This window comes from Parus major, chromosome 3 (assembly GCF_001522545.3).
Source record: "Parus major isolate Abel chromosome 3, Parus_major1.1, whole genome shotgun sequence".
NCBI classification, from domain to species: Eukaryota; Metazoa; Chordata; class Aves; order Passeriformes; family Paridae; genus Parus; species Parus major.
In genome coordinates this window covers 989,581-1,006,061 of record NC_031770.1, presented here as the reverse complement: position 1 = coordinate 1,006,061, position 16,481 = coordinate 989,581, and the positions used below count along the sequence as shown (strand labels likewise).

The following is a 16,481-nucleotide window of genomic DNA, read 5'->3' as shown; positions in this document are numbered from 1 at the left end:
TCCCAGTCCCGGTGGCGGAGCGAGGCGGCGGCGCTGGCGGCGCCGGCGGGCGATGGGCGGCGGGCGCTGGGCGCTGCTCTGGGCGCTGCTGGCGGCCCTGCGCCCGCCCCGCGGAGGGGCCGGTGAGTCGGTCATGGAGGGAGCCGGGCATGGAGGGAGCCGGGCACGGAGGGAGCCGGGCACGGTCCCGGGACGGGGGGCGGCGAGCGGAGCTCGTCCGGGCCGCCGGGAGCGCTTTCCCTGCGGGCTCTGGGATGGGCACCACGGGCACCCCGCGCGGGCCCGAGGAAAAGCTGAGCCTGGATCTCCCGCCGGGATCTGCCCGCATCGCCACCCGAGCGGGGATGGCTGTGCAGGGACACGGGATCTGGCTGTGCTGGTGCATGGGATCTGGCTGTGCTGGGACACAGGATCTGGCTGTGCAGGGACACGGGATCTGGCTGTGCAGGGACACGGGATCTGGCTGTGCAGGGACACGGGATCTGGCTGTGCAGGGACACGGGATCTGGCTGTGCAGGGACACAGGATCTGGCTGTGCAGGGACACGAGGTTTCTCTGTCCTCAAACACAGTGTGGCTGTCCTGTGACACAGGATTTTGTTGTCCTGGGGAACAGGGTCTGGCTCTTCTGGGATGTGATTTGGATGTCCTGGGACACGGTTTGGCTGTCCCAGGACAAAGCTCTGCCTCTGCAGCGTGGTCCTGCCCCAGTTCTTCACTGCCTGATGTGCCTCTGCTTGCCAGGGACACCACGACAGGCAGGGACCACAAACTGTGGCAGATCAGTCTGGGACTTATCCCATTAGCCATGAGCCAGCTTCCCAGTAGTGATGCTGGGAAAAATCCTCAGGAATCCCCACGATCTGTGGTGCTGTGCAGTGCAGGCAGTTTGGTGGCTCTTCAACTCCATTTGCAGAAAGAAATGAGGAGGTAAAGTAATTTTTGGACTTTCAAACATCCTGTGATCAGGGCTGTCAGACCTTTGGGAGATGCTGGGGGAGCTGAGGGGTGCTGAAGGGTCTCGGAGTCGCTGTGCTGATGGAATTTAGCAGGGAAGGCGGGAATGTGAGTGTTTGCTTTGGGCAGGGAGGAGTTAAAAGTCCTGACTGTCACAGCAGGAGCCTGCAGCGAGGGGAACTCTCTCTGGATGGAACCGGGGATCCTGGGCTGGTTTGTACAAGAGGTGTTTGAGTAAGGAAAATTTCTTCGGATCCAGTTGTGAGCCTGGGGAAAATGAATTTCATACAATTGTAGAATTGTTTTGCTTGGGAAAGATCATCGAGTCCAACATTAACCTGTCTGCCACAGCTCCCAGGGGACGGGGAGGCTGGAAAGCCCTCAGGCAGGGGCTCCTCATTGCTCCTGCTCAGCAGTGCCTGAGCAGAAGCTGTTGTCAGCAGGTGAATTACTGCCAGCAGTGGGAATTCCAGGGCCAGGGATGCAGCCAGCGTTTTGGCAGAGCTGGATGCATCATGACTGCAGTAAAAACCTTGTTTCAGTCGCAGGGTGCGCAGCTCCCTGCTTGTCGTCCTGCATCCCTAATGATGTATCCCGCCCGATTTTCCTGCTAAAATTCCTCTCTCCAGGGAGGAAGGCACACAGGACCTGTGCAGCCAGATCTGCCTGTGCTGGCCCTGGAGTTTCACTCCAATTCCAGGTGTTCCAGGAGAGCGGCAGTGCCCTTGCGAGCGATTTCATTTCCACGCCAGCTTTTGCCTCAGGCCTGGCTGTGGTTGGGACGGGAGCTGCCCCTGCACCCACGCAGGCACAGCAGGCTTGCAGCTCCCTGACTTTAGCCTGGGGCTTTAGAGCCAGCCGAACTGCTCTGGACTCCAGCACGGGCTGTCCTGCCACCCAATCCAAGGTGCAGTGAGGATGTCCCCATCCCAAACTTGTGGGGTACCCAAAGGCAGCGCTGGAGATGAGGAATTCCTGCACTCACATGAGTCAGAGAGCAAAGGATTTCATTCCCGGGCCAGCAAACACCTCTTCCCTCTTAATTAGCGTGAAAACAAGGCTGAGATCCTCCCTGCTCCTTGCCTTGAAGCTTGGAGCAGCCCGGGGGAGCAGAAACCATGGCAGGACACAGATCCATGTCCTCCCCAGCCAGGGGTGCGTGCTGGGGGAGCTGCTCCGGCCAGAGCCCTTGGAATGGAGCATGGAAGCAGCACTTGGAGCCTGGATTGTGCCAGGCAGGGAGCGGCTCCAGCCCCGGTGACTCCGGGAGCAGCAGGGGAGGGAAGGGAATTTGGGGTCGCTGCTTGTTTGTGTTCAGCAGATCCTTTGGGAGCTGCTGCCCATCCCTGTCCCTGCAGCTCTGCACAGCTCCCACGGGCTCTGTTTGTGGATGGGGAGGCTCAGGCACGCAGGTTGGAAAAGCTGCGGCTCTTTTTGTTTGTCTGTTTTGTTTTTTTCCTGAAAGGGAAACCCATTGTGCTGCGGGAGAGGCAGGCAGAGCCTCCCCCTTCCCTCCGGAGTGAAAAACCCTGTCCTCCAGCAGCATTTCTTGAGGGTTAAAAATAGGGAGAGGTTTAGCAAAGGAATATATCCAACCTCAAAACTGGGCTGTGTTTCTTGGCTCCGGGAAAAACACGCCAGGCTCGTGCCCCATTACTCACAACAGTGATGACGTAGCTTTAAAAACTTGTTGTTTGATGTTTGAGGGCTAAAAACCTGCCCAAAAAACAAACTCGGCTGAGCTCAGGTTCAATGAAACCTGGGCTTTCTTTATCTTTTAAACTGCGAGTGGTTGATTGGCTTTTCTTTCTTGGAAAAAAAGGGATTAATTTAGGTGAAATTCCTGTCTGGCACAATGCCTCTGCTGGCTGAAAGGGAGATTTAGCACTCGGCTCAGGATTGCTGATGGCTGGGAAAGCCTCAGGAAGCTCAGAAATGGTCCGGGAAGACCAGCCTCCAACCTGGAGCATCCCCTAGATCTGGTCTCCTCAAAATCACATTTATTTTTGGAGGAGATTTAGAATTGCTTTCAGTGGAGCTGCTCTTCATCTCAGCCGTGGCTGGGAGGAGGGGGTGAAAATGCCATTTGGTGATTTGGAAGAGGTGGTGTACAAAATCCTCAAAAAGAGCTTTCCCTTGGGAAGAAATGGGGTAGAAGACCCTGGGGGAGCAACAGTGAGCATCAGCTGGCTCCTAGACGCTGTCCAAAGGCATTTCTTCATCCGCCTGCAGCTCTTTTCCTGGGAAAGACAGAGCAGTGCAGGCACTTAGCAAAAGTTGACTCAGAGCGTGTCCCGCTCTCCCTGCCCTGGGAAGGGACAGGCTCCTGGCAGAGCCTAAAATCAGCAAAATTCCAGCCGGGAGCTCTTCCTCTGCCCCAGCTGAAAATGCTTCAGATGAGGCCCCGCAAGGGGTTTGCTGGAGTAAAGTCCCAAATTCCTGCTGCCCAGGGATCCTTTTATATTCCAGTCCCGGGGGTGTAATGCAGCAGGAACAGCTCCCAAAGAAACGTGGCTGAGTGTTTTCTTTAGCTTGGCCTGCCCCTGTTTGTTTTAAAAAGGGCTTTTTTGGAGGTGCTGCCCGTACAGAATCCTGGGACAACGTTTTGGGAAATGGAAATGATCTGCCTTTAATTATTCTGGGAAGCAGTGGGGTTGTTTTGCTGCGAGGTGTCCCAGACTTGCCGGTGGTGGTGCCACAGCCCAGGTGTTCCCTTGCAGAGGATGCTGATGGAGAAGGAGGTGTGAGGCTGTACCCGTCGGCGCATTCCCGGCGTTCCCAGCACCGGAGCACCAGGGAGGAGCCCGTGGGCCAGCTCAGCTTCAACCCCACGGTGCGACATGTGGTCATCAACGAGCACAAAGACGTCACCTTCAACTGCTCCATCAAAGTGCCTCAGGAGCTGCTCCGGCCCGATGCCCCAGGAATTTCCCTCTGGAAGGACGGCAGGGAGCTGCACGTGCTGGATCGCATCGCCAGCAGCCACTTTGAGATCCCCGACGAGGAGGAGGTGGCCATGACCTCCACCTTCAGGTGAGCGCTGCCAGAGCAGGGGGGAAGGAGGGGTGGCCCGAGGGCCGGCTCCCAGGGAAGGTGGGAAGCCACCAGGCCTGACGGGGTGTCCGTCCTGTCCCGCAGCATCCTGGGCGCCCAGCGCTCGGATAACGGCTCCTACGTCTGCAAACTCAACGTCTCTGGCGTGGAGGTGGTGTCGGATCCCATCCTGGTGCAGCTGGAAGGTGAGCTGGAGCAGCTGTGGAGTTGTGTCCTGGCTCAGCGACCGGGGAGCTGGAAACGGGGAATCCTTCGCTTCCCTGTGTCTGTGCAGGTCTCCCGCACTTCATCCGCCAGCCCGAGCAGCTGAACGTCACCAGGAACAGCCCCTTCAACCTGACGTGCCAGGCTGTGGGACCTCCAGAGCCTGTGGAGATCTACTGGTTCCAGAACAACATCCAGCTCAACCACAAACCCCACATCTCCCCGTCGGTCCTGACCGTGCCAGGTGAGCGGGAAGCGTCGCTGCCGTGGAGTGTCCCTGCTGGGAACGTGCCCTGTGCCATCCCAGAGCCCGTCCCTGCCAGGAGGGGCTGTTCCCAGCCCTGGAGAGGCAGGAAGCTCCATCCAGTCCCCTCTGGCTGCTGCCAGAAATCCCCTTCCTTGGAAGAGGGATACTCAATTGGCTCGTTCCTGAGCGAGCAGTGGATTTTTCCACCAGCCCCTGGCTGTGCCAGCGGGAACCTGGCTGCTCTCCTGGGCCCCTGGAATGTTGGTTGGTGCCTACTTTGCATCCCTGGAAGAGTTTGGGATGCCCCCTGTGCCGTGTGTCCACGGCAGCTGGTGGGACACGGGGAGAAAGATCCTCGGTGTCCCATAAACCCCACTGGGGTATTGCTTGCTTTGCTGCTGAGGAGGAGGCCGGTGGTTAATTAGGAGCTGGGCTGTAATTGCCTGGCCTTGGCATGCAGCGGCCTTTGAAAGGCAGTGAAAGCCGGAAGAAGCAACTCATTCCTCTTGGACGGCCTCGCATCCGCCTGGCACCCGCTCGGTTGGGTCATTGGAGCTTCTCCCGGCCCGGGAGCCCCGGGAGCCCCGGGAGCCTGCGGCATGGGACAGGGATCCCAAAGCTGGGCTGGCCTCAGCCGGGCCGGGAGAATCCAGCCTCGGAAATTCCCAGCGCTCCTTCTCCGCCATCAGCTGCGGGTCTGTGACCGGCACCGAATCATCTGACCGGGGCTCTTCTGCTTTCTGCCTTCCCCCTTTTGGAGGGAGAGCAGCCCCTTCCTCAGGGGCTTGTGCAAGGGACATCGCGTCCCCGCCGTGCACACCGTGCTGGGGGCAGCCGGAGCCTGGGTCACCCCCGGGCAGCGGAAGGGGCACGGGGGGGAAGTGAGAATGGGCTGGGAAAGGAAACCCTGGGTGTTTGCTGCCGGGGAGCTGCCGGGCTCAGGATGGTTTGGGATATCCAGGGGCTGTGTTTTCCCGGCAGGACTCAGCGAGCCGGCGCTCTTCAGCTGCGAGGCCCACAACAGCAAAGGCCTGACTGCATCCAGCCCGGGCCAGGTCAACATCAAAGGTCAGCTCCCTTTAAAGCCTGTCAAAGCCCAGTGTCCGAGTCTCCCCACATACTCATCCTTCAGTCCTGGAATTAAAACCCAGCAGGATCCGGTTGTAACGTGCTGGTCCCGCTTTGGTCATCCCAGCACCGGGATGGGGGAGGGAGCACCAAAACCTAAATCTGAAAGCAAAGCTGTCAGCTTCCAAGTAGAATTTGGAAAGGCTGTGTTGCTCCTTTCCTTCCTTCCTTCATAACCAGGGTGGTGCTCCACAGGAATTTTCCATAGGAAACAGTGGAAATTGCTGACATTCCTGATGGGAGCCGCTCCAGCAACGTGAGGAAGGTGTTCCCCAAAATAAATCGTGGCCTTTGAGCTGCCCAGAGTGGTCACAAATATAGAAACGGCCAAAATAGTCCTGAAAGTGACATTTTTGTGCTTCCCTATCCGGTGGTCCGGCACATCCGCAGAATTCGGATGTGGGGTCACAGGCCGAGCCCCGGGAGCCACAGGGAAAAGCCACCACACCGGGTTTGTGCTCAGGCTTCCCTGGCTTCTCCCTGCAGGAATTCCATCGGCTCCCGACAGCGTGCGGGTCCTCAACAGGACAGCCCATGGAATCAGGATATCCTGGGAGCCGGGCTTTGATGCCTTCTCTGCCTTGAACAGCTGCAGTGTCCAGGTGAGCGTCCGGAATTCCCAGATCCCCACAGTTGCCCCGCAGGGATGCTCTGAGGATTTGGTGGTGTTTGGCATGAGCTGCGCAGATTTCACAGAATCCTGGGATGGTTTGGGCCACAAGGACCTTAAAGATCATCCAGTTCCAACTCCTTTCCAGCACCTTCCGCTGTCCCAGGTTGCTCCAGCCTGGCCTTGGGCACTTCCATGGATGGGGCAGCCACAGCCTCTCCGGGCAGCCTGTGCCACGGCCTCACAGGGAGTGTTTTATTCCCAATAACCCATCTATCCCTGCCCTCTGGCAGCGGGATGTCATTCCCCCTTGTCCTGTCACTCCACTCCCTTGTCCCAAGTCCCTCTCCAGCCATAAATTTATCCTGGAAAATCTCCACTGCACCTGGGAGAGAGGCGACCTTTGAAGCCAGGTAAAAGTGAAAGGAATTTCGGGGAAGAAAGGTACCAGGGCTAATATTAGCACCGTGTCCTGCTGCTGCCTTCCAGCTGGAGCTTGGGAAGCGGGGTGGAGAGCCAAGGAATTTCCTATGACTTAACATTCACGGTCTGTCCGTAGGAAATGGCCTTTGAAAGTGGAAAACAGGAGAGGGTTTCTGGCAAAAACACAGCTGTGACTCAGCCCTTTTGCTGCTGTCCCCTCGGATAATCCCCGGGCCCACCGAGCCAGTGACTCATTCCCGAGGGCTGCAGCTGGCCCACCTGCCAATTCCAACCATTGCAGTTTGCAAACATCCCCATTTCCTTCCAAAACCCATGGATTTGAGGGATTGTCCTCAGAAGAGGGTCGAGGATCGGGCTGGGTGCTCAGGATCTGGTCCTGGAGGTGCCGTGTGTGCTCCTCTGCTCACTGCTCGGCTCCCTCAGAGCGTCTTCTGACAGCTTGGGGGTGGCATTCCCTGACTTTTCAGGAGACAGGCAACCCCTCAGCTCCTTCCTGGAAGGAATGGGGAGCCGAGGGAAACCTGCCATTCCAAATCCTGGCTTTGGGAATGCTGCTTGGCTGGGAAGGGCGTGAGCAGGATGAGCGTGTGGCTGCAGCAGCGCTGGCCTTGCAGAGTCTTCCAAACATCTACTTGGGGCATTTCCGGGAATTTCTCCAGGAAAACCTGAGTATGGAAGGCTGTTCTTTTATAATTTGGCTGTAAAACAGATGCTGAGACCATCCTGGGATACCTTGGAGGGCTCTTTTGATGGAGCATAAGGATAGGTGTCCTGCCATCCCAAAATCCTGGCTGGAGGCTTTTCACAGGCTTGGTTGGGTTGTCCTTGTTCTTGCTCTTCCCTCTTTCCTCCCTTTGTCCCAGTCCAGGTAGTGCTTCCCACAAAATGAGAGGTTTCCTGGAAAGCTGTGGTGCCTCCGTGGGGGCTCCACATCCATAAATTTGTCTCCCTGTGAAAAGCAGGACTTGTTTTTGGGATGTTGAATTCATCTGTGCTGCTAAATGTGACAAGGATGGGGCTTGGTCCTGTGACATCCCATGGAGATAAATCCCATTTTCCAGCCATGTGTGTTTTGTTTTGGTTTTTTGGGATGTGCTGCCTGGTTATTTTATTTGGGGCTCCTTCTGCTCCATGCCACAAGTAACAGCAAATCATCCCTCCCTCCTTCCCGACATCCCTGGAATGTTCCCAGCTCCACACCTGCTGGAGCCGTCTCCCCGTGCCCTGTGAAAGTCCTGCCATGAGCTTTCCCTGCAGAGCTCAAACGGGAGGCAGGGCTCTGGATCCTGTTTTCCAACATCTCTCCCTGCAGGCTGTTGCTGACTAATCCCTGTTTTTGGGCTGATTTTCCAATTAAAGGTGCAGGAAGCTGTTCCGAGAGGCAACGTCTCCCTTCAGCCCTTCCACACCTCGGTGCCTCCCCACGTGTATCACATCCAGCAGCTGGAGCCCTTGGAAGAGTACAACATCCGTGTTTCCTGCGGGAATGAGGTCGGCTGGTCGGCATTCAGCCCCTGGATAACGGCCAGCACCACGGAGGGAGGTAGGAAACGGGGAGTGAGGACTGGGAAGGGTTTCCCTGCCTCAATCTCTCTGGATGAGAGGCAGCTCCGGAGCCCCGCTTGCTCCCGGGGTGGGAAAGGAAACATCCCCGTTTTCCATGGGCTTTTCTGGTTGAGTTTTCCATCAGATTCCTGCTTCTCCACACCCATTCTCCCAGCTCCCCTCACCTCCTTCCCCACGGATCCCCACAGCTCCCAGCACGCCGCCGCGGAACATCACGGTGTCCTTCAACGAATCCAGCTCCTCGCTGGAGATCCGCTGGGAGAAACCATCCCTGGAGAGGATCCACGGGGAGCTCCAGGGCTACCACATCTGGTACAGGTGGCACAACTCTGAGGGCACGGTGAGTCACCAGGAAACGGGGAAGAACGGTTCAACCCTGGAAAAATTCCAAGCAGGGACGTCTGGTGCTTCCACAGATTCTCTTGGAGCTCATTTCTTTGCTGTCTTGGGCTTTTGTGTGGGCTTCAAACCCCTCCTGGCCTTGCATTCCCTGGATTTTGAGCTGTTCCTTACTCAGATGGGATTTATCCCGCTGTAACCCACAGCACAGAATTCCAGAGCTCGAGGAACATTTTGGCCCAAAGGCCTCTGTGTGAGTGCATGAAATCACCTGGCACACCCTGCTTGCCTTTTCTAGGATTTGGGAAGTAGCTGCAGGGATTTGCTAGGGCAAGGCTGGCCCGGGCTCTGGGCAGAAGATCCCCTCCAGAGCCTGTGGATAAGAGCAGGAATGAATCCAGCTGTGCTCTGGCTTCCTCTGTGCCAGGCTGGAAACGGTGACTCATCCCCGTTTTTCTGTCGGATGCTGCACTTTCTGTTCTCCTTTTGCTCCTCCGTATAGATCCAGCCTGAATGAAGCCAGGGAAACAAAACCATGGTCTTGTGACTCGGAATGAAAGTGCTGACAGGAGCTGTCTCTCTCCAGCAAAAGGCCAAATCCAGGCCTTGCCCTTTAGGCCCTGGGAGATTCGTTGCTGTTGTTGTTTGTTAGCTTTTGTCCTATTTCCCAGCTTATGGAGTGAAATTTTTTCCAGTTCTCAATTTTTCCATGAGTCTGAGGCACGAGACTGGAGTTCTGACTCCTCGAAAAGCTCCTTCTAAGGTTGGACTCGACAATCTCAGCTGTCTTTTCTGACCTCAGTGATCCTGTGAGAGTGATTCCGTGAAATAAAGTCCCTGCACAGGCTAAATCTGGACTGCCCCAAAATAACCACCAGTTTTTTGCAGGATAAAGTCAGGAAGACGCTGGATTTCGGTGTCACAGGGCCACCTGCAGGCCTCTCCACAACCAGAAAATTCCCAAAAGTTGCTTTATTTTCCTCCTTGACCAGCAGTCCTTGTTGGAGCCGAGGCTGCCCGACTTGGGCCGGGAAGAAATTCCTCAACCACCACAAAACTCATAAAATCCCATTAAATTTGGCAGGTCGGGCCTGCTCTGTGCTCAGGGTCTGGTCTGTCCTCAGATGACAGAGCAGGGCCCTGTAGGACAGGGAAGGATCCCAGTTTAGCCTGGTGGTAGGGGAAGGATCCCATGTGGATACAAGGAGGAAAAAGGCAGGAATGTGGGAGCAGAGGTGACAACAGCTCCTGCCACGGCCAGCAGGTGCCCACGCGTTCCCAGGGTGTTTCACATCCGTCTCCGGGGCTTTTTCGGGACAGGGAACAGAAAGTGGTTCCCTCTGAGCAGCTCTGATTCCCTCTCCTCACCCACTGATCCCCCTCAGCTCCTGCTTTTTCTGTGGGATCTTCAGGAAGGAGCCGGGTGCTGCCGGACTCAGCAGCCTGCCAGATGTTTGGGCAGATGTTTTGCAGCTGGAAATCGGCAGGGAGCAGCACTTTCTCGGCTGGAAACAACCAGGAGAGGATGGAATTTGCAGGGAAAGGCTGCTGTGATTTTACCAAGCCTCCTGCCATGCTACCAGCCGAGGAAACACATAAAAAGTTGGAATATAACTAGCTGGACACAAAAACCACAGGAGGCAGAAAACACCTGCCCTAGGATCTGCTTCCAGAGCACTTGGACATTCCCACCAGGAGCACAGGGATCAGCGGGTGCTGAGCCTTACGGGGCTCCCGTGGCCACAGCTAAGGCACAATGGCACAATCCATGTCAGCAGAGCCTGTCCCTTCCTTGGCCAGCTCCTCCCCTGCCTCTGTCCTGGCCCTGCTGTGGAGGGGAGAGGGCCAGAAAGGCTGGGATTGAACGGGAAGCGCCGCTCAGCTCCGCTCCCGATCCCATCCGGCCCTCGCACACAGGGCCATTCTTCTCCCTAAATAGCCGGGTGCTGCGCTTCCTCCGGGCTGGGAAAGCAAAGCAGCTCCAAAGGTTGCCAAGGGGACAGCTCTCAGTAAATCCCCAGGTTTCCCTGCCTTCCCCAGGCCAGCAGTTTCTTGCTTTCCTCCCTGCAGCAGATTGTCTCTGAGGAGGCCCGGCTGAACGGCAGCACGGCCGTGCTGCCCGTGGTGGCCACCAACGCCACCTGCTCCGTCCGCGTGGCCGCCGTCACCAAGGGGGGAGTGGGACCTTCCAGCGCTCCCGTGGAGATCTTCATCCCTGCTGGGGGTAAGGAGGTCCATGAGGCCCTTTGGCATCTCAGCACCCTCCTTCCGATGCGTTCCCCGTCAGCCAAGGATCCTGATGTGGGAGCAGCAAAGCCTCACTCCTCATTCCCTTTTTTTCCCCCCCGTGTAACCCTCTGGGCTCCGCTGAGAACCCCTGGGAATTCCTGCCCCAAACCCCGGGTGCTGCAGGCTGACTCCTTCACCAGCTCCATTAACAGGGTATTTTCTTAGGATTAATAACCTCAGCCCCCTCTTCGACTCCAGCCTCTGGGAATGCCGACTCCTTTGTCATAGCCCTGGGATTTATCTGCGGGACAATTGCCGTCGGAGTCCTCCTCTGCTTGTCCGTGGTCATCCAGAAACGATGCGTGGAGACAAAATACGGGTAAGGGGATGGCAAACAGGGCGGCTCCCAGCCCCTGCAGGGTTTGGGGACGAGGATTCTGTCCCCAGGACTGATGTTGTTACCACAAATGACGTTTTTTGTGCCTGTGGTGAGGGACTACGTGGGTTTTTCCTTCCCCTCCCTTCCTTAGCTCAGCTTAGTTCACCTTTTGCTCACTATTCCTATTTTTAAAGGGAAGTGAACTCGTGCAGCCTGGTGGGGGGAGGTGTTTTGGCACAGAAATGGGAGAGCAGAGGGTGTCACTGGTCACCAGAGGGTGACCTGGACCCAGGGGAGTGGCTGGAGCTGTGTCAGGGGAGGTTAGGCTGGATTTTGGGAGAAGATCCTTCACCCAGAGGGTGCTGGCACTGCCCAGGGAACAGGCATGGCCCTGAAGCTGCCAGGAGCATTTGGACAGGGATGCCCAGGGTGGGATTCTGGGGTGTCTGTGCAAGGCCAGGAGCTGGACTGGACAATCCTGGTGGGTTCCTTTCAACTCCATGGTTCTGTGATTCCATAACATCCCATGTCCTGGAGAAACCCTCCTGCCTCATCCCACGCCCGGGTTGAATGGCCCAGCATTGTTTAAAAACACGGACAAAGGGCTGTTCTCTCCTGCAACAGCCCAACGCTCCTCACTCATCCTCGTGACTTCCCAAGTGCTGTTTAACTGCCCCTGCTCCCACTTTGGAAGCTGGTACCGAGTGAGGGTCCCTTTCCTAACTGGTTATTGCCAGTCTTCCCCTGCTCTGCAGCATCCTGCCCTGGCTGTGTTTCCCAGAGCTGGACTCTGCAGGGCTCCTCAAGTAGGAATGAGTATCCTGCTTCCTCCCCAAAAGCTCCGTGACTCGCTCCTTGATGCTTCAGTGGTGTTTGTGGAGCTGTTGTTTTGCCCAGACGTTGCAGGCGTGATCCAGGAAAAAGGAAATGGAATGTGCATTTCCCCTTTTCCTGCGGATCCCCTGGGCTCCTGCCCCTGCCACGCCGCCTCCTTCATCCAGGCACAGCAGATGTGTTTGTTCCCTCAGGAATGCCTTCAGCAGGAACGACTCGGAGCTGGCAGTGAGCTACACAGCCAAGAAGTCCTACTGCCGGAGAGCCGTGGAGCTGAGCCGTAAGGACACACTTCTCTCCCTCTGCAAGGGGCTGGAGGGGAGCCTGGTGGCAGGTGGCAGCTGCCTGAGCTGCTGTCCCCCTCTCCTGCAGTGGGAAGCCTGGGTGTCAGCAGGGAGCTCCAGCATAAGCTGCAGGATGTTGTCGTGGACAGGAACGCCCTGAGCCTGGGAAAGGTCCTGGGAGAGGGTGAGTAAAGCTCCCCTCATCCCAACCTCCTGCCATGGGCAGGGGAGCTCCCGTCAGCCCAGCCTGTCCTCCTGTCACAACGTGTGTGACAGTTCCTCCTGTGAGGAGTGAGCCTTTCGGCCTGGAGCACTCCAGATCTTCGGGATCTGGTGATGTCCTGGAAGGTGGTGCTTGGGATGAAGGGATTCCTTCTTCCCTGTGGTGCAGGGGAGTTCGGGTCCGTGATGGAGGGACGGCTCAGCCAGCCTGAGGGGCCCCCGCAGAAGGTGGCTGTGAAGACCATGAAGTGTGAGTTGTCTCCCTGTCCCACGGGACCTGACGTCTGTCCCACTGGACACCAACATTCCCAGTGCCCCTCTCAGGAGCGCCATCCTGCCGCCGTTTGGGGGTTTTAAAGCTCTTCCTTTCTCTCCGCTTCCCAGTGGACAACTTTTCCCAAAGGGAGATCGAAGAGTTCCTCAGCGAGGCGGCGTGCATGAAGGACTTCGACCATCCCAACGTCATCAAGCTCCTGGGTACCGTCCCTTGCCACCCTCCAGCCGGGGTTTGAATGGAGCTGGATCCCTTTTCCCAGGGCGCTGTGTGAGTTACCCGTGTTTCCCAGGGGTGTGCATCGAGCTGAGCTCCCTGCAGGTGCCCAAGCCCATGGTGATCCTGCCCTTCATGAAATACGGGGACCTGCACAGCTTCCTGCTGCGCTCCCGGCTGGAAATGGCCCCCCAGGTAGGGAGCAGAGGGTGGGGTGGGATCGAGGTGGGAGTGGAGTCACCCTCCACAGCTCCTGCAGGCTCGTGGGTCAAGGAACGGCACGGTCTGAGGGACGGGAGCTGGTCTGCTGCCGTGGGCTCATCCCTTGGGATGGCAGAGGGAAACCTTTCGGATCAACACCGTGCAGCCCCCACCTTCCCTCCCCAGTTTGTGCCCCTGCAGACCCTGGTGAAGTTCATGGTGGACATCGCCCTGGGCATGGAATACCTGAGCAGTCGGAACTTCCTCCACAGGGACTTGGCAGCTCGGAACTGCATGTGAGCCTTTTCCCCTGCTCCACCCCACGGGGCGCACCCTGTGTGCTTTCCCTCGGTTTGGAGTCACAGCCTGGCCTGTGTGGCTGTCCTGAGGCCGCGTGTGTGTCCCCAGGCTGCGGGATGACATGACGGTGTGCGTGGCAGACTTCGGGCTCTCCAAGAAGATCTACAGCGGCGATTACTACCGGCAGGGCCGCATCGCCAAGATGCCGGTCAAGTGGATCGCCCTGGAGTCCCTGGCTGACCGTGTCTACACCACCAAGAGCGATGTGGTGGGTCCTGGTGCCCCTGGGCCGAGCCACGCCGCGCTCCTGTCGCTCCTCGGAAGCGCAGGAGCCGTCGGAGTGGCCCTCGAGTGGGCCGCTGGCCTCCCAGCCCATTCCCAGTTGGGGAGCGCCGCAGCTCTGCCCGCTGTCCCTCGGACGCTGGGCAGTGACCTTTCCCCATGAAAAGGTTCATTCATCCCTCCTGGAAGGGTCCCCTGAGCCTCGGCCTCTCCCTTTGTGCCGGCAGTGGGCATTCGGCGTCACCATGTGGGAGATCGCCACGCGCGGGATGACGCCGTACCCGGGCGTGCAGAACCACGAGATCTACGAGTACCTCTTCCACGGGCAGCGCCTGAAGAAACCCGAGGATTGCCTGGATGAGCTGTGAGTCCCGGGATGCCAGCTGGGAAAATGGCTTTTCCTAGGAACGAGCCCCTTAATGGAAAGCCTGGAGCAGAGCGTGGGTCAGCATCTGCTGAACTCCAGGCAAAAAAATCCCAACAAATGTCCTGAGGAGAAGCAACGGCTTTGTGGGGCTGGCAAAGTCTCCAGGAGCAGTCAGTGATGGGACTTGTTAGTATTTCAGTTCTTGAGTTTTGGGTTTGGTTTGGCCAAAAGGTCCTGGCTGGTGATGCTCCTCTTTGTCCCAAAAACTCCCTCTAGGGCCCTTCCTTGCCTCAAATCTGTAAATCCGTGTCCCCCTGGAAAGGGAAACGCAGAACACACAAACCTTTGGATTTCTGAGCAGCTCAGCAAAGGCCTTTCTTCCAAACTTCTTTCCTGAGTTTCTCCCCCAGTGCCATTAGAGCTAAAAAATGCTTTAACCCCCCATGGCCGAGAGCTCTGAATCCCAAGCGGATAAACAAAGTCAAACATTTCCTAAAAGGCTCCTCTCCACTGCCTGTTCCTGAAGGAAGCAGTGCAGGAACCCCTAAGAGTCTGGCAGAGAGGCTGGCAGGGATGTGCTGGGAGCTTCCAGGGCTCCCTGACATCCACACACAGGGCTGGGATGTTCCCAGGGAACAGATCCCAGGGAACAGATCCCAGGGAACAGATCCCAGGGCTGCGCTGGAACACTTCTCATTCTAACAGCAGCTTGGGCTGATAAATCCACGCCCTTGGGAAACAGCCTGAGCAGAGAGAGTTGGTTTCACTCTTGATTTAATGGGAATTTCAAGGCTTGCCCAGCTTGGAGGGAAGCTGGGAATTGGTGCCCATACCTGCCCTAATCCAGAGAAGTGCAGGCTGCCTGGAGAAGCTGTGGCTGCTCCATCCCTGGAGTGTTCAAGGACAGCTTGGAGCAATCTGGGATGCTGGGAGGTGCCCCTGCCCATGCCAGCAGGGTGGGGACTGGATGATCTCCAAGGTCCCTTCCAAACCAGACCATCCTGGGATGCCGAGATCCTCTGTCAACCGCACTCCTCTCCCGGTTTCCAGGTACGAAATAATGTCCGAGTGCTGGAGAGCCGACCCTGCCACCCGCCCCACCTTCTCCCAGCTCAAAGGCCAGCTGGAGAAGCTGCTGGAAAACCTGCCCAGCGCCAAAGCCTGCGGGGACATCATCTACATCAACACCGGCCTTCCCGAGCAGAGCCCGGACTCCACGCAGGATTCGGGCTTCCCGCAAGCGGACTCGGATTTGGACGCCGCGGAGGCGTCGGAGCCCGGCTCCCCCGGCGCGGAGGCGGCGCTGGTGGCCGTGGATGTGCATCCCGGCGAGGCGTGGGACGCCAGGTACGTGGTGGAGGAGCAGCTCGGTGGCCCCGTGGAGGAGCCCTACGTGCCGCTGCTTCCCTGCCGGGGCTCGGAGCCGGGCAGCCGATGGAGCCAGGCCGGCACTTTGCCGGTGTCGGAGCGGCCGCGGGCCGGGAGCCGCGGGGAGGACTCGGAAGCGCCGCTGGGAGCGGTGTGAGCGGCACCGTGGCAAGGACACAGAGGGAATATTTTAATAAACGCTCGTCTCTTTTATTTATTATCTCCTGCACGGTTTTGCTGGCTCTCCCCGGGAGCTCGTCCCTGGGCTGAAGTCCCGGGGGTTTGGAATTAACAGTGGAATTATTTTGCTGTAATTATTCATCTTTTCCAGAAGGAGCAGAGCAGGGTGGGGCGGGTGGTGCTGAGGGGGCAGCTGGCCTTGCAGGGCCCGGTGTTTTCCCCCTTTTCCATGGCCTGTTAAGGTCTGTGGGATGGGCAGCCCCCGGGATGGTGAGGGCTCCAGCTCTACAGTCTGCTGGGGGATTTGACACTCAGGAGATACCCACGGGAAACGGGAGCCTCAGTGGGAGCGGCGGCTGCTCCCACACTCCCTTCTCCCGGCCGGCTTCCCATCCATCCCATCCCCGTGCCGAGGAACCATCGCTCCCGCTGCAACGCCAGGAAAACGGGAGCCTGAGGGGGGTCCCGGGAGGGCTGGATCCCCCCAGCCACGGCCTGGCCATCCCTGCTGCCCCTTCCCCTGCTGGGGGGAATTCTGCTGCTTCCAGAGCTGCGGCTGCTGCGCAGCAACCGGAGCTGCAGCCAGCACCTCTTGCCTCTCCCTGGGGGAGACCGGGCTGGGAACGGGGGGTGCAGGAGCTGGGGAAGGCGTTTTGGGACTGGGGAAAGGGGTGCAGTGACTGACATGGGGTGCAGGGCTGGGAAAGGGTTTCCCTGCCTGGCGCGGGTGGTCCCGGGGCTCTCAGGGGCTCCTGCACGGTGCCCGGCAGCACCAGAAACAGCTTTGCTGCGGGAAA

At 58.0% G+C, this 16,481-nt stretch overlaps 1 protein-coding gene across 3 annotated transcripts; it reads left to right on the top strand.

Annotated features, from left to right (window-relative positions):
- The first annotated feature begins 43 nt into the window (after positions 1 to 43).
- MERTK (MER proto-oncogene, tyrosine kinase) lies at positions 44 to 15,724 on the top strand. 3 transcript variants are annotated; one of them, XM_019005885.2, is made up of 19 exons: positions 44 to 122; positions 3,677 to 3,989; positions 4,095 to 4,195; positions 4,285 to 4,458; positions 5,443 to 5,529; positions 6,076 to 6,191; positions 8,003 to 8,186; positions 8,398 to 8,549; positions 10,622 to 10,772; positions 11,003 to 11,156; positions 12,185 to 12,270; positions 12,363 to 12,458; positions 12,666 to 12,746; positions 12,881 to 12,973; positions 13,063 to 13,181; positions 13,374 to 13,483; positions 13,596 to 13,755; positions 13,997 to 14,133; positions 15,187 to 15,724. In XM_019005885.2, the coding sequence occupies exons 1-19, from the start codon at positions 53 to 55 to the stop codon at positions 15,659 to 15,661; spliced, it is 2,859 nt and encodes a 952-aa protein (XP_018861430.1). In that variant the 5' UTR covers positions 44 to 52; the 3' UTR covers positions 15,662 to 15,724. The 3 variants fall into 3 exon arrangements, with proteins under 3 accessions (XP_018861430.1, XP_018861431.1, XP_015477510.1); XM_019005886.2 differs by having other exon boundaries at positions 10,619 to 10,772; positions 11,036 to 11,156; XM_015622024.2 differs by having other exon boundaries at positions 10,619 to 10,772.
- The last annotated feature ends 757 nt before the right edge of the window (positions 15,725 to 16,481 follow it).